This window comes from Hipposideros armiger, unplaced genomic scaffold (assembly GCF_001890085.2).
Source record: "Hipposideros armiger isolate ML-2016 unplaced genomic scaffold, ASM189008v1 scaffold_24, whole genome shotgun sequence".
Taxonomy (NCBI): Eukaryota; Metazoa; Chordata; class Mammalia; order Chiroptera; family Hipposideridae; genus Hipposideros; species Hipposideros armiger.
Genome location: NW_017731374.1, coordinates 4,562,994 through 4,587,327, shown reverse-complemented (window position 1 = coordinate 4,587,327; position 24,334 = coordinate 4,562,994). Strand labels below are relative to the sequence as shown.

The following is a 24,334-nucleotide window of genomic DNA, read 5'->3' as shown; positions in this document are numbered from 1 at the left end:
TTTCTTGGCTTAGCTCGAAGGTATAGATTGTGGCCATGTAGTGGTGAGAATCATGAAGAGTGCAGAAGCTGTGGAGGAAAGATGGGGTTAAACAATGTTTGCAGCTCACCTTTTTAGAGCATATACACTTTAAAAAGAGACTAATACAGATATTTACAAGTAAAATTAATAAACATAAACACCATTTGAAATTGTTTTCATGTGTTTTAAGACTAACAAAAGGTATAGTGAAAGAAGGAAATACTGAAGCTGTGTTACTTAAATTCACACAATGGAAATTTTAATATATCTCGAATATTGACACAATTGATTTTTAATTTCTTTACCTTAAGAATAATTTTATTTTAATTAACTGTGGAAAGGAAAAAAATTCATTGAAAGGACATGTTATAAGTTAAACTTTACCTAAGGTTTAATATACAATCCCTTGTGGCCACAGGTATTAACACCGAACCCATATTATGTACATTTTTTCCCCTGGTGCTTCTGGTGATGAGCCAGATTGGCTAAATGCCAATCATCACTCAATATACTGAGCTTTCAGTAAGATAGTAATCGAGGCTAGTTCCTAGATTAGGGCTTTGTCAGTAATGGTGTTGAATATGAGTGGCCCTTGCTATAATTGACACTTTTTGTTATATGATTTTTGTTTTGTCTGTTATTTGCATGTATAAAAACCTTGTTTTTTAAGTAGTTGCAATAAATGTAATTGTTTTTCAGCTTAATGCATCTTTTAATACCAACCCTTTTTCACATGAAATACCCTGTTGAATCATCAAAATCAGCTTCTCCCTTTAATCTTGCTGAGAAACCAAAGACTGTGCAGCTGCTTTTGGACTTCATGCTAGATGTCCTTCTAATGCCTTATGGGTAAGTGAAAAAATGAAAGCAAAACAAAGCAGCCTTGTTCTTGACTGCTTTTCGCTGTGTGGAGTTAAGTACTATTTTAAATGATTCAACTTGCACTTGAAAATGGATGTGTCTCAGATTTTTTTTGCTGCAGCCCCGTCGTTTTCTAAGCTCCATCCCCACTGCTTATTGACCTTAAAGGTGTGGAGTTGCTGCTGTGATTTCAGACTCAACCTGTCCAAGCTGAAATCAGTCTTTTCCCATAAAAACAGCTCCTTTTTTTTTTACTTATTATCAGTGCTGTGATGATTCTTAGTTATGTAGCTCTACAATTATAAATTGCCTCCAGCTTTTCTCTTGCTCGTTGCTGCAATATCATTCCCATAACACCTCCTCCCCTCTCCTTGATATATCATGCCCACTTGCTGCCATCTAGTTTTTGCTCTTTTCAACTCCTGTCACGATTTTCTTACCAGCTGCTATTCTACACAACTCTCTACGCTGCCATAGAGTCTCCCGATTTTTAAAACACAGATGTTATCAGGTCACACCTTAAAATCCTTGCGCTATTATTTTCCAGTCGTTATATGCACTCATGGATTTCATGCGTTCTTTTTTTTTTGTTTTTTTAAAAGATTTTATTGGGGAATTGGGGGAGGGGAGCAGTGTTGGGGAATTGAGGAAGGGGACCAGCCAAGTCGTTGTTCTTCAGTCTTCGTTGTGGAGGGCACCAGTCACCATCTGGCTCCCCGTCGGCAGCTCGTGGCCTCTAAGCTCAAGGTGCTGTGTTCAATGTTAGTTGCGGGTGGGCATAGCCACCATCCCATGCGGGAGTCGAACCAGCAGCCTTGTTGTTAAGAGCTCAGGCTCTATCCACTGAGCCATCTGGGTGGCAGCTCAGCTCATGGTGCTGAGTTCAGTCTTAGCTGCGGGTGGGCGTAGCCCACCATGGAACAGGCAATCTTGTTGTTACACCAGCTGAGCCATCCTGCCACCTATTGGCAGCTCAGCGACAGCTCAGCTCAGGCGCAGCATCACTGGCCCATGTGGGAATCGAACCGGCGGCCCTGTTGCTCAGAGCCCACGCTCTTAAGCCAACTCTTAACCAACTGAGCTACTCGGTTGGCTCCTCATGCGTTCTTATGTGTCCACGTCTTTCTGTGTTTTAAGAGAACACAGTTCTCTGCTTAGAATGCTTCCCCATCAAAAAGGGAAGAAATGAAGAAAGACAGCAATAAGAAACAACAGCCAAAAAACCACTTGGAAAAAACATCTCAAAGTAGCTTAGATATCAACTATGTATATCACTAAACACTCTTGCCACTTTGTGTTTTTATTGCATTGTTGACATGTCCATCTTCCTTAATATATTGGGAGTTCCTTGAAGTCAAGAGCTGTTTTATCTATCTAGCTCTGGTCCCTGGCATAGTGCCCAGGTTGTGATCTGCTTCCAGCCTTCTTATTTTCTAGGTTGTCCTGCTGCCAGAGACAGTTGCCTCCAATACTGATTTCATTATGTCTTCCCTAATCAAAAATACAATATCCACTATAAGCTTGACACGTGGGGCTCCGTATCATCTGTCTCTCAATTCAGAAGTGAGAGTTCATTCTGTATGATTTCATTCCTCTAATTAGTGCTCCTTTGGCCTCTCTAGTTTGGTGGTTTTGTTTCTGGATCTTCAGACGCTTCCCCTAACCTCTACCTGTTCACTACCTGTGTCATACCATTTCTTATTTCTGTGTGGTTTCTTTGTCATCCGATAACACGTCAAATGCTGTGACAGGTGTTTTGTTGTTAAGACTCATTCTTACCCCTCTTGGTGTTCCTTTATCTTGTGTTCAGGGTGATGTTTGGCACAATGTTAGCTGTTCAGTAATTGCTGATTGATTTACTTACTACTAGCAGTCTTGCTATAACTTAGCAATCAATCAAAATCTCCTTTTGTACTTGTTAAATCAGGAGGCAGCCAGAATTGGCAGGTGATGATGATTTTGGTAAATAAATTTTGAAATTCAGATTTAACGTAGGCACATAATGTACCCAAGCCAGTGATGGCTCACATTTTTTTTATCAGTGAGAATTTGCCTTGTTTATATAAAAATAAAGGGACTCCTTAACAGGAGTCCTTTTTTTTTTTTAAAGGTGAATTTAGGAATTGAATGAGTGTAGCATATAAGTAATGTGGAATAATTTACTGTGCCATCAGGTTCCAAGTGTTTTTGTTAATTTTTATTACAATGGGTAATTTATTTTAATACCCAGTCTGATAATTTGTCAGCATAGAATTTTAGAGTTTGAAGGGACTTGAGTTAATATTTACATAGAAATTTTCATTTTGTAGATAAGGAATACCAGTTTGATTGGATCAAATGAATTTTCCAGAAATCTTATTATTAATCTATAGAAGCTAAAAATGAAATAGGCTGATAAATTATTAAATAATGGCCACAAAGGGCTTTGAACATACAATGGGAAAAACTACTTTTTCTTCCCTCCTTGGGCCCTTTTGAATTTTTTCATTTTTGGGGCATTATGTGCCTGTGTGGCAAGTGGTTTTAGTGGGTTTTCTAATGTAGGGATATAAAGAGTTCAAGAGAATTGAAGGTGAATTGCAATGTAACAGAAATAGAAATGGTTAAAAATATTCTCTGCTTTGGGTATAGAACAATACCACTGCCCCCCATAGTCAACAAACCTTTTCTCTGTGTTAACTAAAAACTCAAAATGCAGTGAGTCCTTAGTGACTCTTAGAACAATTGTTTATAGATTGAGAATGAACAAAATATTTGTATTTATTGTTGGTAACTATTATAGTTCGTTTGTAACCAAGGTGAGCAGATGTTCTTTTATGGTTAATTTTCTGAAGATGTAGATACTAGATACCTTTTTTAGATACCTTTAAAATTTTTCTTTATGATGAAATTTTACTTGTGTTTGTTTTTCCAGAAGAATTCTGCATGAGGAAAGTGTAATATATAATTTAATGTATTATTTATGCATGTATAGGTATGTGTTTTAATAGAGAGGGGTTACATTTCCGTTTCCTTTCCAGATATGTGTTAAATGAATCCCAGAGTCGCCAAAATTCATCTTCAGCACAGGGTTCTTCTTCAAATAGTGGGGGAGGTTCTGGAATACCACAGCCTCCCCCAGGAATGAGCTTTTATGCAGCTAAACGAGTTATTGGTGATAACCCATGGACACCTGAACAGTTGGAACAGGTATGACATGCTGCTTATTCATCATGGAACTTAACCTTGTACACACACGCCTATGAAGTCCATGAAAACACTTGTAACACAGCTCCAGTGTATTCAGGCTGTCATGTAACATAGCTCCAGTGTATTCAGGCTCTCTAATGAGATAGGTTTGAAAGGATCAGTTGGTGTAATGTGTTTTCTGCATCATGTCAGTTAATGTTAAAGCCCCAGGGGAAGGGAGGAGCCGGGGACATGCTCTTCAGTTTTTCTAATAGATTGCTTACACATTTCAAGTATGAAATACAGCCCGCTCGTAAATTGAGTGTATTTAACTTCTCTCATTTTAGTTTTTAATTAGAGGTTTAATAATGATCTAGATCAGGGGTCAGCAAACTTTTGAGACGGAAGAGCCGCCAGGGGTCAGCAAACTGCGGCTCGCGAGCTGTGGCTCTCAAGTAAAATTGAAAATGAAAATGAAACTATCATAGGTTCATTTATAAAATTTTTACAGGATATTACTCACATAATGGTGATTATGTAAAAATATATTTATGGCTCTTGAATAATTTTTGAATTGCTGTGAGGGACAGGATTGGCTCTTCCAGGGGTTGGCAAACTTTTGAGATGGAACGTACCCAAAGAGCCGCATGTGGCTCTTGAGCCGCAGTTTGCCGACCCCTGATCTAGATGCTTTGGGCAGTTAAAATACAGTTTATCCTACATTATTCAGCTTTTTAGGGTTGTACATTTTATGTCAATTGAGGAACTCCTGTACTCACAAGTGATAATATGGGGGAAAGCATGACTCCCTTTTATATTTCTTCCTGGGAATTTAAAAATTGGCATTAAGAATTTTATTCTGGATTTAAACAGGACACAGACGTTCTCTGAGCAGCTTTTAAAAAAGACTCGTGCTCTACAGAGAAGGTGCCTCACTGTGTCTGTATCATCAGGCACCTCAGGGAAGAACAGATGAGATCAGTATGTAATTATTTTGGAATTCAAGCAACATGGGTTAGTCTTCTAATCCTTCCTTTATCTCTCCATGGCACTCTAAATGATTTGATCTTTTTCTTTTTGGGGATGTAAGTGACCACTGGTCAAAACTGCTCCCAGGAGAGGGAAAAAGGCAAGTGGGGCATTCTTGCCACTCACAAATTGCTTTGTTTAGTGAGGGTTATATTTGATTAGATTTACTACTTCATGTTTTAGACATCTTTTTTTCTCCTTAAGCCATGATGTAAGGAAGAAATAAAGGTAAATAGTAACAGAAGCTACTCTTCACTGAATGTGATCAATGTGACAGGCACTTTGAATACATTCTGTCATTTAATCCTCATAGCAACCCAAGGAGGTAGAAATTGTTACTTCTATTTTGGAAAAAGGAACTGAGGTTCTGAGATTAGCCACGGTCTCACTCCCAGCACTAGGCTTTGAATCTAGGTCTGTCTGAGGGCTAAGATATAAGGGCTGGAGAATAATTGTTATCCTACATTAAATTGTAATCTTATGTTGGTCATTACTTGCTAATTTCTAAGGGTCCCTGTATACCTTGTGTCAATCCCATAATCTAGTGCTGAAACAAACAGTTTAGTTTCAAGGTTGAAAGCTGCTTTCCTCTAATTTCTGAATCTCTTGTTTTACATTTCTCCTTCCAGATAAATAGCTTTTATTTTGGTAAAGCTAATAATACTGTAAAGATTCAAGTAGCGTAGAACATTATATAAAGAGAATTTAAAAGTTACCTGGAATCCTGCCACCTAGTTTGTTGTTTATCTACACCCTGCTTTCTGTGTATGTGTGTACACAAATACAGTTTTACACAATACATTTTTACATACCATATAATACATTATTTGCAGTTTACTTTTTTCATTTAACAGCATCTCAAGTTTTGAAAAATGTGATCCTTAATATCTGTATAAAATTTAATTATATGTATACCACATAACATTTTTTTATCAGTTTTCTGTTGATGGACATTAGTATTATTTTCAGTTTTCTTTGAACATTTTTTTTGTCTATATCTTTGTGTACTTGACTTCCATAACAATCCTTTTTGTGGCTTAAGTAAATGTTTGAGTCTTTTTATTGTTGTTACAAGTAAGTTGTGATGAATAGGAGGAGGGAAGGCAGGCATTTTTGTGATGTTGCTATACCTTTTCAAATTGCATCCTTTGTCATTTAATAATTTTAAAGTTTGTCAATCCTAATTCACATATTTGAGAACTATTATGTAACTGATTTTTTAGGATAAAGTTCTACTTCTCATGTATATTTATCTTAAAGTTATTTTTAGTGAAGTTCATAGCTACTTTACATTGCATGAAGTTCTAAGCAGAATCTATCTTTAGTCTGTGTTTCATTTTAGCCAGTTAATCACATTGAATACTCTTCAATTAGAAATTCACTTGCATTGACTAGAGTACGTTTGAAATCATTATTGTTTTCAGTATGTAAGAATATTGAGGACAAGAATTAGTATGTTAACAAGAGAGTTGAACTCCATGGAGCATGAGTTGTTTAGCTCCTTTTGAAGTGTCATAACCATGAAGCACTTTATTTCTAAGTATATCACCATGCTTATTACCTGGAGGCTCCAGATTTGTACTTCAGTTCAAGGTTTCATCGTTCTAGAGAGTAGGAAGGCTGTGTATCATAATGATCTTGGAGTTTGAGAGACTTGAGTTTAAACCTTGTCATCATCACTTGCTAACTATGTATCTTAATGTCTTAAGCCTTGCGTCACTTTCCTCATCTGAAAAATGGATGTGACCGTACTTACCTCAGATTGTGAGGGTTAAATGAAATCATAGCCAAATGTGGTTTAGTACAGTCCCTGGCACATTGTAAACCTAAATAGGAGCTGCTACTGTTGTTACTACTTGTCTTTGGTTTCTGGACATACTGATATGTTAAACAGTAGTTTTGGTTGGGGGCCTTTGCTTCTCTGATCACTGTTTCTCCTTCCCTTCATTATCTGCAGTGCAAATTGGGCATAGTGAAATTCATAGAAGCTGAACAGGTTCCTGAACTTGAAGCTATTCTCCACCTGGTGATTGCTTCTAGTGACACGCGCCACAGTGTGGCAACGGCCGCAGACCTAGAATTGAAAAGCAAGCAAAGGTAAACTACGTCTCTGTTAAGCTTTCAAAACTGGAAAGAGGCTAGATTTCTGAAATCTTACTCAGCACATATTTGTTCTTTTCAGATTTTGTGTAATGAAACATTTAGTTTATTAGATTATGAAATATGCCTAATTTGTAATAAGGACAGTTTGCTTAAGAGCGGAATTCTGTGTAAGACAAAAGAAGAAAAGCTGTTTGGCGAAGCAGTTTAATACGGGAATGGGTTAGGAATATTACCATAAGAAATGAGATCTTTGGTGAGGTGAATGAACTTAAAAGAACTGATGTTAAGGAAAATGTCAAAACCCAAATGTTACTAACTTTTTATTCTTCCTCTAACTCAAGCCATTTGAGATTGCTTTTAATAAAGGATATGTATGTACAGTGGTTAGTACAGTGAAGGTCAGAGCCCATGAGAACAGGTGCTGAACAGATCTTAATTCACACAGGAGGAAATCAAATAGTAAATAGGCTCATAGAAAATATTCTCTATAAGAAATCAAATCAATGCAAAATAGAATAATGGTATACCAATTTGTACCCATTGGTAAATAAAATTGCGTAACAGTTGATAACTCCATTTAAGTTTCTGTTGGAAGTACTATTATTATATCTTGTTGATTTTCATTATAAATTGAAATAATTTTTGGAAAGCAGATCGCAGTAAGTAATGAATCATAAAAATGTGACCTTTTATCTAAATCTTACTTCTGGGAATTTTTCCCAAGAGAATCATTCAACAGAAGAAAAGGTTATATTTAGTAAAATGTATAGATTTATTCATTATACCATTTTCTTTAATTATATATAAAAAAAGAAACATTCACATTTTCACAATAGGGAAATAGTTAAGTAAATTAACAGTGCATCTATATGCAATATTACATATTATTACAAAATGGTTACAAAAACAATAAAGCAACATGTAAATTGCCCTCAGTCAATGGTAAATGAATAAAGCAGAATACAAAATGGTGTGTGTGATTTAAAAAAAAAAATGACATGTTCAAGATAAGAATAACATGAAAAATTGAAGATGGTTGAAAAAAATCAACTTATGGAATAGTTTTCTGAATTTATTTTAATGCTTAATGTAATAACATGCTACAAGACAGTTGAATATGGATAAAGTATTAAATAAAGCTTTATAAAGGTTCCATTTGTTGTAGTTTTTCCTCTCTTAAGAAACTGATACAAGTAGGTAACAGAAGGAGGAAATTAACTTCATTTGTGTCTTGGTTGCTTGTTGAAATAGAATCTAATTGTGTGTGTGTGGTGGTGGTGGTGGTGGTGGTGGTGGTGGTGGTGGCGGTATTGGCGGTATTGGTGGTATTGGCGGTATTGGTGGTATTGGTTTACCACTAAAGAGTATGTGAAGTGATAGAGGAGGAGCGGGTTTGTCATGGAGTTAATTCTGGTCATGCCTCGTGCTGATTGTCTGAATTTGGAAGACTTACTTAACCTTGCCAGGCCTTGGACTCTGCAAAATAAGAAAGTTGAACTAGACTGTACTTAGCATTCCCCCCAAGTCTAACTTTCCTTCATGCTACTTATAACTGTGTCTTCCTGGTATCCCTTTGAAAGAGCTTATTTGATTTTGAAATATCAAAAGATTTTCCTTTGAAACTTCTCATTGTGTGTGAACTGGCTCCATTCTTTATACCATATAGTAGATTGGATTGTTGGAAATACAAATGTAGTGCTTAAGTGTTCTAAGTTTCAGTTTTGTATATTTTGTTCATTTCTATAAAAATAAACATTGTAAAGAGGTAAAAAGTGAGTTGAGAATGATATGCAGATATTATCCCATTTTGTTAAAGTAAAATTCCAGAGTATCTCTAAGTCATGTATCGATTTATTGTTTTATTTACCGACCTGCCATATCCATCCACCCGTTTTACACGCATAGGAAAGAAGTCCAGAAGAAGCTAGACAGCAAAGGTAGTGGAAAAGGAATAGAGAGGGATATGGTGCAGATTGTAAGGCATTTTATTTTCTATGTTGTTTCTGAATTTTTACAAAAAATATGTAATCAAAATGAAAACTAGAAAGATGGCAAGAGGAAACGTAGAAAGAAACCATGAAAATTATCTGTAATGGTTAATCACTGTTAAGCTTTTATTAAAGTTGTTTTGTGAAAAGTCTCTAAACCTGCAGTATTTATAGAAGGGAAACAACGGAGGAGCTTGACGATTAGTTAGTAGCAATCAGCTGCAGAAAAATGTAGATGACTAATAACTAAGCTACAATTGTATAATAACTTAAGGATAGTGGATTGTGGATATCCAAAGAAGAGGCAGATTGATAAGCTATGAAAGAAGAGATGGATTAGAAAAATAGTCAAAGCAGCAGGATAATTTGCGTTTACACGAACATAGCAATTCTTGAAAGCAGAGCCAAAGTCAAAGGCCAGAGAGAAGATAGTATGATTAAATGTCGCTAATCAAGCGAAATGCAGGATTGCAGTATTGCTAGGTTTATAAAATGACGGGGTGGGAGCTGCTGCAGAGGTTGGGAGCCATCACTAATCATGTGATGTTCTAATTCACCTTATTGTGGGGCCCAAGTAAGAATTAGTCTTAGTGACTAATGGCAGCATGACTGCTCTAGAGAATTAGCTACTAAAACTGCAAGTGTGTGCAGATAGGTAAGGAAGAGGGAGATGCTGGGAATCAGAGACACAATATTAGAGAAATTTAATGGGCCTCCTAGGATTGTGTCTTTAATGGGTAAAAATTTTTTGTCACCTTCCTTGTAGTTTTTGAATTTCCAAGTGGCTAAACAGAAGATTCCTGCCCCAGGGCTCTTTGAACAGGTGTAGGAACTGCTCCATGGCATTGCCCAGAGAGTGGAGTGTAGGCTGGTGTTCTTGTGTGGCACCAAACTGGGCCATTGGATACAACGATCTGTTGAATCAAGAGGGGATAAGTGACTTTTTTTTCTGTTTAAAAACTAGCTTTGATAGAAGTTAATCCCTTTCCTTCTCTTCTATAGTGTCAGTTGCCCATTTCATTTGTGTTTTTAACTGTTTTTTTTGTAACATATTGAGGCTATGATTTTTTGAAATTATTGAAGTGTCTCCCATTTTAACAAGCTGTGTTGTAACCTTCTGTAGCTTGATTGACTGGAACAATCCTGCCATCATTAATAAGATGTACAAGGTCTACCTTGGAGATATACCACTGAAGACAAAAGAGGTAGGTTGTTTTGGTTTATTCTCACATCATCATGAAAAGCACTTTGTTGACATGTGCTCTGTATATTTGAACATTTTTCCTAGTTATTTTGATCTAAGCTGAACCTGTGCTATAGGAAATACTAGTTTTAAGCCATGCTGATCTAGGTGGATTAAAATCTCCTGGTAACTTAGTTTACCTGATCTGGTGTTTTCAGTTCAGGTGCTTAAGTAATGATGATTGTCTAGATTAGGGATCAGCGACTTTTTCTGTAAATATTTTAGGGTTTCCTGGCTATGTCATTGAGGCTGCAACTACTCTGATGCAACATGAAAGCAGCCATAGGCAACACGTAGCTTAATGAGCATGGCTGTGTGTCAGTAGATCTCTATGGATACTGACATTTGGATTTCATATAATTTTTATGTATTATGAAATATTCTGTTTTTTATTTTTAAAAAATCATTTGAGAATATAAAAATCATTCTTAACTCATAGGCTGTACTGAGATGGGGGCCAGATTTGGCCCATGGCTATACTTTGTTGACCCCTGGTCTAAAATCTAGATGAATAAATAGGTGGGTTCTTCTAAAGCCTCGAAGTAAAACGTTTGCTTAATAATATAAGTTATGTTTAGTTCACTGTGTTGCAAAGTGTTCCAAGTCCAAAACCAGACATACAAGGATTATTTGTTTGCTTTCTTGCTTGCTTGCTTGCTTGATTTTTAAACCATAAATAGCTGTTTTAAAAATCATGTTAGCCCCAGTTAGATTACATTGAGTGTGCTATAGCAGAAAGAAGAATGAATTAGGAATTGGCATCTCACCCTGGATTCTAGCCCTGAATGGCTGCCTGTAATAAATGTACTGGGGAGGTGAGATTGGCTAATCACAGACATTCTCGGGCCTCATGTTCTTCATGTACAAAATGAAGGGTTGAATTAGATCAGTGGTTTTTCAAGAGTGAGGTCCAATGGAACCTTATTGGGTCACAGAGAGATTTTTATAATGAAACATTTGCTTTAACTCAGTGAACCAATATTTTCCAAGTGACATTACAGAAGCATATAGGGGTGCTTAGATAGACCTGTGGGATTTAGTATAACAAAGTATGCAAAAGTCCATAGACAGGGTTTCAAATCCAAATGGCAGCCCACCTTGAACAAGCTATTGTTTATCAAGTTTTGGTGTATCAAAGAATACCCTTAAATACCTGAAAAGGCTAAAATCTTCCCCACTTTTCCATCCTTATATCTGTGAAGCTGTCTTTTTTCATATATTTTAACGAAAACAACATATCACAACAGATCAAATGCAGAATAAAAGACTCTAGCTCTCTTCTACTAAGGTGGACAGTGAAGAGATTTACAGTAAATGTAAAACAGTGCTACTCTCCCAGTACAGTTTTTTGATTTGGAAAATATAGTTTGTTTTTTTTTGAAAATATGTTATTTATGAAAATATGTAATGGGTTTATTAATATTTTTAAGAGAATAAGTATTTAAAGATTTCTCAGTTTTTCATTCTAATATAGTAAATATTGATGGGTATTCCAATATAAACAAAAGCTCTTTGGAGTCGTTAGTAATTTTTAAGAGTGTAAAGGGATCTTCAAACAAAAGTCTGAGAGACACTGACTTAGATGCTCTCATGACTTTTTCAGTCCACAGTAATTTTGAAATTCTGAGTTATAATCAAACATGTTTTTGACAGGGAGCAGTCCTGAAGCCAGAGCTGAAAAGGGACCCAGTCAGTACGAGAGTCAAGTTAAAGATTGTCCCTCATCTCCTTCGTTCTAGACAAGCTGCGGAAACGTTCCCAGCTAACATTCAGGTAATTGGTCCTTTCCAGAGAAAAACGGCCTGTTTACAAGTTTTATGTCTGTTGAATTAGAGAAAGAACTGCGTTAGTGGATATTCAAGAGGTTGGTTGATGTACATAACAAGATTGAGATTTCATATTTTTTTCTGTCTCAAGTTTAGCTGCCGAAATGATTTAAAAATTTTTTATTGTAGAATATATACTGTATGTGGTTACCATTCGTCCTAAAGGTATGGTGACAGTCCCATTCAAGCTAGTGTTTTTCTGAGTGGCTTTTCTCCAAAAATGGTTTGGTTCCTCAAGAAATTTGGTTACTTAGGTGGAAACATGAGTCATCCTTAACGGAAACCCCATATGAAAGCAATAGCCAAATTCTCTTGATTCTGACTTCTTAATGTTTTCATCCTCCCTACACCTAATGCTGATACTAATTGAGAATGGCTTTTCTTATTTTGGTTATTGCCATACTCTTCTACCTGATTCCCTGCCTCGAATCTTGCCCACAGTCAGTCTGTTTTCTGTGTTGCCACTGGAGTTACTTTTGCTGTTGGAAATGCTTGTACTCTGTCTTGGTTTGAGATACAAACCCCTCCACAAAAGCCCTTGCCTATTATCCAAGTGATAACCAGTTCAGCTCTGGAGGCAGATAGATTTGAGTATGCAGTTGACGCTTGAACAGCATAGGTTTCAACTGCGTGGGTGCACTTATATGTGGATTTTTTTCAATGAATACTGTAAATATATTTTCCTTATGATTTTCTTTTTTCTCGCTTACTTTAAGAATACAGTATATATGGGCTGGCCGAGTGGCGCGTTGGTTAAGAGCTGGCTTGGGACGCCAGAGGGCCCCGGTTTGGATCCCACATATGAGGGCCAGTGACACTGCCCTCTACAGCCAAGATGCTGAACAACAGCTCAACCTGGAGCTGGGCTGCCATGAGTCGCCGGTGATGGCATAGGCTGCAGTCCCTGCTGCAGTGGGTTGCCATGGGCTACCGTGAGTGGCCAGCAGCCGCCGTGAGCGGCCGTCCAGAAGCCGGCGACTGATCTGCCTCGCCTGGGAAGAGCGCAATGATGGTGCCAACTTGGGCCAGTGAAGCAATGTCCTCCACAACTAGACTGAAGAACAAAAAAAAGGACAGCAACTTGTCTGTTCCCCTTCCCCCAATTCCCCAATAAAAAAAACTTAAAAAAAAAGAAAAAGAATACAGTATATAATACATGCAGCATATAAAATTTGTGTTAACTAATAACGTTATGTTATGGGTAAGGCTTCTTTCTGGTCAATAGGCTGTTCAGTTTTTAGGAGTTAAAAGTTAAGTGGATTTTCGACTGCACACATTTGCTTTTGATCTTAAATAAGCCTCGGTTTTTCTGCTTTCCTTTGAAACTTGTAAATCTGTAAAATGGGTGTAGCAGCAGCTACCTCATAGGAATGTTGTGAAGACTGAATGAGATAACAGAAAAGTTTAGAGCCCACGTAATTCTTGGTAAATGGTGAAAAGTTAGCAATTATTTCCCTTCTGGTCTCATATCTCACCACCTCTTTGCCTTGTACCCTATTCCCAATCAAAGATTGTTGCTCTTTAAAAATGCTGTTTTCACGGCTCTGTGTCTCCACTTATGATGCTCCCTCTGCCTGGCACAGCTCCCCTCCCCCTTCTATCTGAAATGTTCATTTCCCACGCCTCTTCTCTTTCAGTCCCAAAATAAGAACACCCTCCTTTTGTGTCCACTGTATGGTGTATGTAGGCTTCTGTCTTAGCATCGCTCCTTTTTTTTTTTTCTTTTTAAAAAGATTTTATTGGGGAATTGGGGAAGTGGAAGAGTGCTGGGAATAGTGCTGGGAAGGGTGACAGACAAGTTGCTGTCTTTTTGTTCTTCAGTCTAGTTGTGGAGGACGTCGCTTCACTGGCCCATGTTGGTATTATCATTGCGCTCTTCCTGGCTGAAGCAGATTGGTCCCGGCCACTGGATGGCTGCTCACGCTGGCTGCTGGCCACTCACGGTAGCTCATGGCAGCCCACTGCAGCCCCACTGCAGCAGGGGCTGCAGCCTATGCGGGCGACTCACGGCCGCCCAACTCCAGGTTGAGCTGTTGTTCACCATCTTAGCTATAGAGGGCAGTGTCACTGGCCCTCATGTGGGATCTGAACCTGGGCCCTGCTGCTCAGAGCTGGCGTCCCAAGCCAACTCTTAACCAACCATGCCAGTCGGTCAATCCGCATCTCTTCTTCTTAAGGCTTATTTGTTTAAGTGGCTGCTTCCTCTTTCTAGATGAAACTTTTGTTCCCAGTATCTGGTACTCTAATATTTGACAAATTTCAGGTATTCTGTTCTGTGTCTCCATAAACATAAAATTATCACAGAGCTTCTTCCATTTCACTTTACAAGCAGTTTCCCAGACAGGGTCTTGATAATTTTTGTTCAGAAAATTTGGTTGTGGTAGCACTACATTACATAATAATCAGCTAGAATCTTGTGACAAAATATTCATAGGCATTCTGTAAGGTGTACACTTTTATTTGTAGTTATTTATGTTTTTAAAATAAGCCCAGCTAAAATTTTGTACATTCAAAGACAAACTCACTGTCCATCACCCATAAACAGTCTTCCTTTTTTCATATTCCCATTTCTAATGATGGCATTACTGTTCTCCTACATCCTTGGCGCCACTCCTTTCTTCTTCCCCTGGCCATCTCAGATTCCTTTATGGTGTCATTCACATGAGCCTTTTCTTTCCAGATACCAGTACCTTTAGTTAGTTAGGCACATGTTATCTCACCTTGATTTTGAACATATGAAAGCATCTAACACAATTCTTCATGTATAATGTGTATCCTATGAGTTTTATTTTCCCCCCCACAAAATACTAGTATTGTAGTGACTCCTTTGCTTCTATTACCTTACTATATTATTCTATAGTCTATAGAATATATTCTATAATACAGCATTATCACATTAATTTTCTAAAAAATGTCTTTTCCAAATAATGTAGCATTTGATTATATATTGTCCTATATCATTTTTAATGTATGTATTTGACTCCCCAATGAGATAAAGTGCCCTGATAGCATTGCTTGTCTTTTTTGTATCTCACAGTACCTTGTGTGATTATATAGCAGATGCTCAATGCTATGTCCAGTCACATGTCATTGTTAAGTAAGACCAGAATACTGTTAGTAGTTTTAGCAAACAGCATGGAAATTTTTTGTTTTTCTTATCTTTCCCATAAAAAATAGTTTGAGGAGTTTAGATTTCTTTGATGTTGATGTTAATATCTAAACCCTCTGGATGCTGCACAGGCCTCATCTATGTGATTTTTTTTTTTTTTTTGCCATCTAGACATGACTACACAACATGTGGAGCCACCTATACCCCGACTATACACTCGTAGAATGCTTTCATTTTGATATTTTTCCATGAAGCTTTTTTATAACTTGTTCTGAATGACTATGTAATTAAGAAACCTGACTCCCCCAAAATGATCTTACCTGCTAGTGTTTTCTGTGCAATATTGAGTGGCAGCGTGGACTCTAAATAAGTGACTTCCTAGTGGTAGACTCACAAGTTTTGCAGACTTGTGAGATCAACATTGTGTTTGTTACTCCACAGACTATTGATTGGAGTTACTGATTGCATTTTAAGTTTCTCAGCTCAAATGCGTGTATGTATTAAAAAGAACCGCATTAATTTTGAAGAGCACGGTGTAGTGCAAAAGGTGTGCTGTTGAATCCTAATATTTGAGAATAGTCGGTTGCTATTTTTATTAACTGGTGTTCTTGACCAAATTGTTTCTTTCTCGTAGGTGGTGTATGATGGACTTTTTGGTACAAATACAAATTCAAAATTAAGAACATTATCCCTGCAATTTGTGCATCACATTTGTATAACGTAAGTTTTTGGAACTAGTTGACTGTAAAGTTTTCAAGCTATTAGAGTGATCAAATGATTCAAGTATATCTTGCTTAGAAAGAAATCATATTCTCCTTTAAAAATTTTCAGATTTTAATAGATTATTTTAACTTATCTCTCTAATTATTTTAAATAATTATCTGAAAAGATACGTAATTACAAGAGTCTTATCTTGTTTTGTGTATGTGTACTATTTTTTTTAAAGTTGTCCAGAAATCAAGATTAAGCCATTAGGTCCAATGCTTTTGAATGGCCTCACCAAGCTCATCAATGAATATAAAGAAGTAAGTGAATTGTCTTTTAACTTTTGTTAACATTTTATATTTTTAAGTATTTTCTGTTATAAGCTTTTCTGGTCTACATGATGGTTTAGTAAGTTATGGTTTGCTATTCCATCATTTCTTAACATTTTTACTTGAAATGGTATAGATTTCAGAAATTACTGCCATCTTTTGCTTTGTTTTGGAAATAAGTGTTAAAAGGTGATAGGAATCTTGAAGCGTCTTATCACTTCTTTAAATAACATTTTAAAAGCAAATACTTGTACATTTTACTTTTAGACACTGCAAAAAATGGAATGAAAAGAATTAGTTAAATTTTATTATTTATTTACATATGAATCTATCTGGATTTGTTTATATTGAGAAACTCAGTCACATTGGTGCTGACATTTTACTGATTCAGAATTCTGTCAAAACATGCATTCAGTAAATTTTTGATTCCTTAAGCTAAGTGGGATGAGGATTCTTTGGATTGTACAGTTTTGTCTCCTGTTTGCCCTTGCCACTCTCACCATCTCCAGTAGTATTTCAGGGGAATTTGCTTAAAAAGTAAGGTTTAAAAAACTCCAGTTAGCACTACATTTCTAAGTCTTAGCTAAATATGAATGCATATTTGCATAGTATAGTGATTAAGATTTTGCCATTTGGAGTTAGAATTGAATTTGAATCCAAGTTTTGTTTTTTGGTGTGTTACTTAAATTTTTTGGACCTTTGTTCTTTATTAGAAAAATGAAAATAATAACACCATTTAATTGGGTATGGTGAAGATTAAATGAGATATACACATACATTACTCAGCATAGTGAAGGCACACTCGTAGATGTTACTGTTAGTGAAAAGCTGTTCATTCATTGTGCAGTTGTGCTTTGGGGGCAGTGTTAAGGCCCTGTCTCTTATCTTTTCCTATTGAATAGTGCTTGCATGATTTTTAAGGCCTAGGGAACCTTGCACATTATTTTTATGGCATAGACAGTCAGATGCTTTGGGTGTAGAAATAAAAATGCTTTGGGGCTTTTAGGGAGAATCTTTCTATTTAAAAATAGATTAGAGAAGCCAGATAAATCACAGGGCCCTAATCCTTTGCCTCCAGATGACACCACGCCTTCCCAATGATGAACCCATTAAAATGGATCTGAAAGAGTGGCCATTTAGGTGTGGAAGAGTGACTCCTATGTTAAATGTATAAACCAACTCACAGAAGCGTTCCTTTGGTTTAGAGTAGTTAGTCACACTATTGGTTTGCATAATACCATGTAAAATTCTGTTTGAGGAGGCAGTCTCACTAATTCACTTGATGACTGATCCCTTTTAATTTTTTATAGTGGAAGATATGAGTGGAAGCTGTTTATTACAGTGCAGATTTTAAAAGAATCGCCCCTCCCAGCTTACTGCCATTTTGGCTGAAAGAGGGAGGATCCTAGCCAGTTGGATGAGGGGTGAAGTTTCTAATAAGTTAACAAGGTGTTTTCCTAGTGTGTTAAAGATGAATTTTGGTGTTTGCAGGTTACGTGGTGTTGAAAATATTCTGAACTTAGCACCAGCTAAGAAAGCCTTTTCATATATGCCCCTTTTGGAGTGAGTTGGGGATGCAAGATTTTGTTTGTTTTTCCTTTTAGTAGTGTGATGAATTCTGGGTTTGGACTTTCTCTGTTTGTTTTGTTCAGTTGCTAATATCATGTAGTTAGGCAGAGTGAGACCAGGTTTAGCAAGGAGTGAAATAATGCATGTAACTGCAGCAAAAAGGTTTTGCCGTTTACTGTGTTTTTTGTTTTGTCTGTTTTTGTTCTTTTTTTTCTTCTTAATTCCAAGGACCCTAAGCTACTGTCAATGGCATATTCAGCTGTTGGAAAACTCTCCAGGTGAGTAAACCCTTTTTCAGTGAGAGATACCCTGTTGATAAACTAAGAAAAATTACGTGGCATTTAATAATGGATGGAAAATAAGTTTGTTGTGATTCTGAAAGGAAATGTATTCAATGGCCGTAGGTTGTTTAGAAATGTCTTCCTTGTAGAAAGAAAATGATGGGAGACATTTTAACTTATATTTGACGATAATGTTACTATATTAAATGGTAGTCTTGAAATGAGATTTTGACTGGATTGTGTCATAATTGGTTACATTTCTTGTATCCTAGAGACTTGTTCTTGTTGCTACTTACTAGTCTTTATAATCCCCATAATCAAGGTTTTGTTAGTGATTCTCTTTTCCGATAGTGTTATGTTATGATTCTGAGTGGCCCTGTTTCCAAAGATGGATTTCTTTTCTTCTGCTTATTAAATGACTTCTTTCTTCCAGTACCTCCTTGTTTCCTCTTTCTTCACTGTATTTCAAAGCAGGGAGATAAAGGTGCAGCATCCTCGCGGCACCAGGTGCTGCTTCCACCCTGGGCGCAGGTTCTGTTCGGCCTGTAGACTAGGTCTTGCCCTTCTCTGCTATGCAGGGGGAGGAGCTTTGGGGCTCAGAAGAAAAGCCACCCCAGATCACCTGATACAGTGCAGGACTGTCAGCAAACCTTGTCCCTTGTCTGTTGGCATGAAGTAACAAAACCCCTTATTATGCTAGCCTTTAGTTTAAATACCAATGTGGTATTAATTATCTATTTTCTTTATATTAAAATCAGAAATGTTAACTGAATGCATGGAATATAATGAAGAGAATATTTGGATAATGGGTATATTAATCAAAGGCTACTTGGATTAGACAAAATATTTGGCTCTTTGGGTAGATAATTTAATGATGCTGACATGGTGTTCAGAGATGAAAATGCAAGCTCAGGAAAATTTGTGTTTAATTTCGTTGTCTTCCGTCTCCTGGAGATTTATGATAGTAACGGTAGTTTGGTGTCCTCTTACAGCCGAATGCCCCATTTATTCACTAAGGATATAGCTCTTGTGCAGCAGCTTTTTGAAGCCCTATGTAAGGTGAGGAAACACCTGGCAAGTTTATGATTTCTGTTTGGATGCTCACTTGGAAACCCAACAGGGAAGGAAACGCTTTTTATTATCTTTACAGGAAGAGCCCGAGACTCGACTTGCTATTCAAGAAGCGTTATCTATGATGGTTGGAGCTTACAGTACTTTGGAAGGAGCACAGAGAACCCTCATGGAGGCACTTGTGGCTTCATACCTAATAAAGGTAGGTCCAGCTGTGTGAACTACAGTGGTTGGTAGTATGTGCATTTTACATTTTTAAGAACAAAATTTGAAATGCTTTTCTCCTTAACTATCATGATAATTAAGAGGACTGTTTGCTTTCACTTGGACTGTGATTTATGATCTACCTAGTTTTAATTCCTCGTGATAGAAATCTAGTTTTAGGGGAGGAGGAGTAGTGATTATCACAGAGGCTTTATGTTTAAAGCCCTCCATGTTGGAAAGCTGTTGTTAATGTTATTTTTCCACGTTGGAAGTATTTTGTCATAACTGGTAGCTGTGTGATACGGCGCATTGGGGGTAGAGTTCTGTAGGTAACATTGGGGGAGAAAAGCAGAGGGAAAGAAAGACAAATTTTATGTATTAAAATGAGTCTGTAGAAAGTAAGCCAGTATGATCATACATACTCCTTTTTTCTTTATTTGGTTTTTATGAACATTTATAGGAGAATTTTGAATAGCTATACTTATATACACATATATACACATACGTATATATACATACCATATAATACACAATATAAAATACGATATTATGTATTTGCTTCAGTCAGTTTTTGTCGTCCATTTCTAGGATTAGAAAGAGAGGGAGATTAGAAGAAGGAGCTTGGCTTCGGTGAGCGCACCAGGGTGTACAGGCCAGGGGTGCAGGCAGGCTGACGCTGTGAAACGGGGGATGGTGGCAACCAACCCGGGGTGGGCACCTGGACTCGAAGAGGCACCTGCGAGGGTTTGGGGGGCCAAGGACAGAGAGATGAGCACTCAGTTGAGCCTGCTGGGGCAAGAGGGGCGAGAAGAGAAGAGGCGTCACAGTTCGGAGAGAAAGACGAGGACAAAATCAGGATTAGATGAAAGGGGATTTCAGGAGGTGGCTGGAAGTGATGAGAAGTTGATAACAGGAATGGAAATTTCGGTGGTAGCAGGAACGTGGGGGGATCATATGGTGGAGGAAACTATGGTTCTAGAGGAAGTGGGGTTATGGAGGGAGAAGCCGATTTTGAGCTTCTTCCCATTAGCCAGGGGCTTCACTGTATAAATAGGAGAGGATGAGAGGCCGGAGGTGACAGAACAGCTTCAGGTTATTGAAATAGCAATGCCAAGATAACTCTTAGTCATGCATAAGTATGCAGTGATGTGGCAGGAGATACCAGAGCAGATGCAGAGAGCGGCTTTATGAATGGATTAGATTATTTAATAACATTACTTTACTGTGGAGGAAGGATTATAAAAAAAGCCTTCGAGACAATGTCTAGCTTTTTAATTGTTTCTTTCTAGCGGTCATTGTAAGAATGGAGAAGCATTCCTTCTTTGGTAATGTTACATTTGTAAGTTTCAGGTGATAATGTGAAACATTTTTCTCAAAGTTTTGAAAAGCTATTAGCCAGGATCATGGTGCAATAAGACACAATGTTTTTCCTTTAAAAAAATTTAAGTGCATGTGGAGAGTTAAGCTGTTGTACATTTATGATTTAATAATAATAAAAAAGGAATGATGTCAGAAGTGTCGATGAGATTAATATAAATTGCATTTTCTGAGATTTGGCTGGCATATATTTATATTGAGGGAATTATTAAAGGTTCAGAAAGGTATCTGATTTCTATTAAAATATGACAGGATAGTTACGCACACTCAGAAAGCTAATATCACTATCCAATGACTTTTAAACAACATGATTAAAGATCTTGGACAAATTATTTGTCTTAATTTTTAGACATATTTATTGAAATAGCAACTTCAATTTTGATTGTTTACAATTAAGATGATTTATCTTGACTGGAATGAGTTGTTGGTAATTTTTTTTGTAAATCCGTCTGTGTTTTTTTTTTTTGTGTGTGTGTGTATGTGTGTGTGTTTATGTGTCACATAGCCTGAAGTTCAAGTTCGACAAGTGGCTGTGAAATTTGCCAGCACAGTGTTTCCCTCAGATCATATACCTTCCAGATATTTGCTCTTACTAGCTGCAGGAGATCCGTAAGTTTCAAAAGGTGTTAATTTGAATTTGGGTTCATTTTAAATTTGTTTGAAAATTACTAAAATTTATGTTGTTTGTAATGTTGGTCTATGGAATTTAGAAGCAATTTATTTTTTATTTTTTAAAATTATTTTTTATTGTGAAATACAGCTGTACAACACAGTGCAATAGTTATACTTTTTACCCCTCGAGGTGACAACCCCCGTCCCCCCATCCGCTGCCCCACTTCCCCCCCAATATCATACATATCTATTACAATTCCCTTGACTCCACTCCCACACTATACTCCACATCCCGTGACCATATATATTTTTTTTTTTTTTTCACTTATAGTTGACATACAATATTATACAACATCAGCTTCAGGTGTACAGTGCAGCGCTCTAGAAGCAATTTATTAAAGAGATAAAAGTATGGCCCTTGATGATACAGACCTGTAGTCATAGCTTGTCTTGTTTTAACCTGTGGGTAAAATTCAAAGATGCAAGTCACATGACTCTTTAAATATCATGAAATTTCCACAAAGAGATAATTTCTTATAATGTATCTTATGGCTCTTTGCTTAGATAGCCAAGAATATATATTTAAGACATTTCCTCAGATCCCCAACTGCCAAATAAAATGGTTGTTCTTAATCTTCAAATGATTATTTTCCAATTGGTGTAATTCATTTTTTTTTTTTTTTNGGGGGGCGCATGGTCTCCTCAGCTCCTGGAGCTTCAATCTATGCGGGAGTCCCCTGGGTTTTTGACCTTCAGCCCCAAGCCAACTTGGGAGGAAATGGCCAAGGACTCCTCAGGTGTTCCAGCAGCACCTAAATCCTCCTTCCCTCCCCGGTGGGTCTCTCCTCCCTCCTGCAATCGGGGAGGTTTGCTTGCTTAGAGAATAAGGAGACGGGCTCTGCGTCTTCTGACCAATCTGTTGTCCATGCTAAAAACTTTGAGCCCCCCTTCCCCCAACCTAGAGTTTGGGGTTTTGAAATTTAAAATCCTAGGCCCTTGCATCTCAAAGCCTGTCCTGGGAAACTCCCCTAGGCAATGAATGTAGCTGATTTAAGGAAAGCAGGTAAGGAAATTCAAGAAAAAGTCCTCAATCAAACCTGAAGTTTTGTCTGGCTTGCATGCTAGTGTGATAGCATAAATTTCCAAATATACGATTTAAAATAAAGCAATACCTAAGAATATTTATATTAGGCAATTAAAATAATTAATGAAACGTTCTCTCTTTTTTTTTTTTTTTTTTAAAGATTTTTTTTTTGGAGTGGGGGGGACGTTGCTTCACTGGCCCAAGTTGGCACCATCATTGTGCTCTTCCCGGGTGAGGCAGATCAGTCGCCGGCTTCTGGACGGCGGCTCACGGTGGCTGCTGGCCACTCACGCTGGCTGCTGGCCACTCACGCTGGCTTCTGTACACAGTAGCCCATGGCAACCCACTGCAGCAGGGGCTGCAGCCTACGCCGTTGCCGGCGACTCAGGGCAGCCCAGCTCCAGGTTGAGCTGTTGTTCAGCATCTTAGCTGTGGAGGGCAGTGTCACTGGCCCTCATATGTGGGAAACGAACCGGGCCCTCTGGCATCCCAAGCCAGTTCTTAACCATTGCGCCACTCGGCCGGCCCTCATTTTTTATTCTTGTTTGTCTTTCTGAAAGACGAGAAGAAGTTCATGGAGAAGCACAACGAGTATTAAGGTGTCTTCCTGGTAAAAACAAAAAAGAAAGTGCTTCTAAGCAGATGCCTTCTTTCCCGGAAATGGTATATTATATCCAAGAAAAGGTATGGCATTTAACTTCAGATGATTACTTTTTTTGTTTTTTTTTGTTTTGTTTTTTGTTTTTAGCTGAGCCATCCTGCTACCTGTTGGCAGCTCAACGGCTGCTCAGCTCAGGCTGGACTCGAACCGCTGTTGCTCAGAGCTCAAACTCTTGAGTGAGCTCTTAACCAACTGAGCCACTCGGCCGGCCCTAACTTCAGATTAGTTTGAGTTATATAATGGATGATGAAAATAAACATACATGTTTAAGTGACACATTTAAAATGTTATCACTAAATGCTGAGTAGTAGTAAAGTTTTTAACAATGTTAATATGTACAATAAGCAGAAGGTACAAAACGAGGAGAAAAATATAATTCTCAAATGTAACTGATCTGTTTTGCCCAAATCTGAATTGCTTACAATTTTATGTTCTTCAACATTTTGGCTGTGTTTAAAATTGTTTCCCTTGGTAGAACATGCTTAAAAATACATTTCCCTTTTATTTTTAAAGGCCTTATTTAGGGCACCATAAGTTTAAGAATGCTTCAGGGAGCAGCTCACATTTTTTCCACCCTTGTCATAAGAGAACATCACATCTGCTTTTGCAAGTCTCTTGTTTTTGCACAGTGTTCTCCGCTGGTAGATCAGACAGAGTATTGGCATCGTGACCTCCAGCCCTGACCCTGTTCCACTTTTTACATCAGTGTTTCTTTGAGTATGCTGGGGATAGATACCTTACTGCCTTCCACTCTACTGGTGGTCCTAGCTTTTTGCTCATAGACATCTGAAGTGGGTAGGAGTTCAGTGCTAAGCAACCATGATTCTCTTCTTCATAGCATGGTTATATTTGTGGTCAGAAGATGTTTTGTGCTCATATTTTCCTCTTGCCTCCATTATTAATAAAAATAACTGGCACTCAGTGGCCTGGGGTGACTGTGTCAGTAGGTGCCTGAAGTAGGTTTATTCTTTTTCTTTTTATTTTTTGTAAAGGTTTTATTGGAGAATTGGTTGAGGGGAACAGCACTGGGGAATTGGGGGAAGGGGAACAGACAAGTTGCTGTCCTTTTGTTCTTCAGTCTAGTTGTGGAGGA

At 37.6% G+C, this 24,334-nt stretch overlaps 1 protein-coding gene across 1 annotated transcript in view; it reads left to right on the top strand.

Moving 5' to 3' along the window:
- Positions 1 to 24,334, top strand: part of ECPAS (Ecm29 proteasome adaptor and scaffold) — a gene marked incomplete at its 5' end in the record, with an annotated part of 107,786 nt that overhangs the window by 35,720 nt on the left and 47,732 nt on the right. The window contains 12 exon segments of the mRNA XM_019635791.1: positions 721 to 870; positions 3,903 to 4,071; positions 7,037 to 7,176; positions 10,294 to 10,375; positions 12,067 to 12,186; positions 15,983 to 16,068; positions 16,295 to 16,373; positions 18,180 to 18,229; positions 19,225 to 19,291; positions 19,383 to 19,505; positions 21,390 to 21,493; positions 23,141 to 23,330. Coding sequence (XP_019491336.1) covers positions 721 to 870; positions 3,903 to 4,071; positions 7,037 to 7,176; positions 10,294 to 10,375; positions 12,067 to 12,186; positions 15,983 to 16,068; positions 16,295 to 16,373; positions 18,180 to 18,229; positions 19,225 to 19,291; positions 19,383 to 19,505; positions 21,390 to 21,493; positions 23,141 to 23,330 — 1,360 coding nt within the window.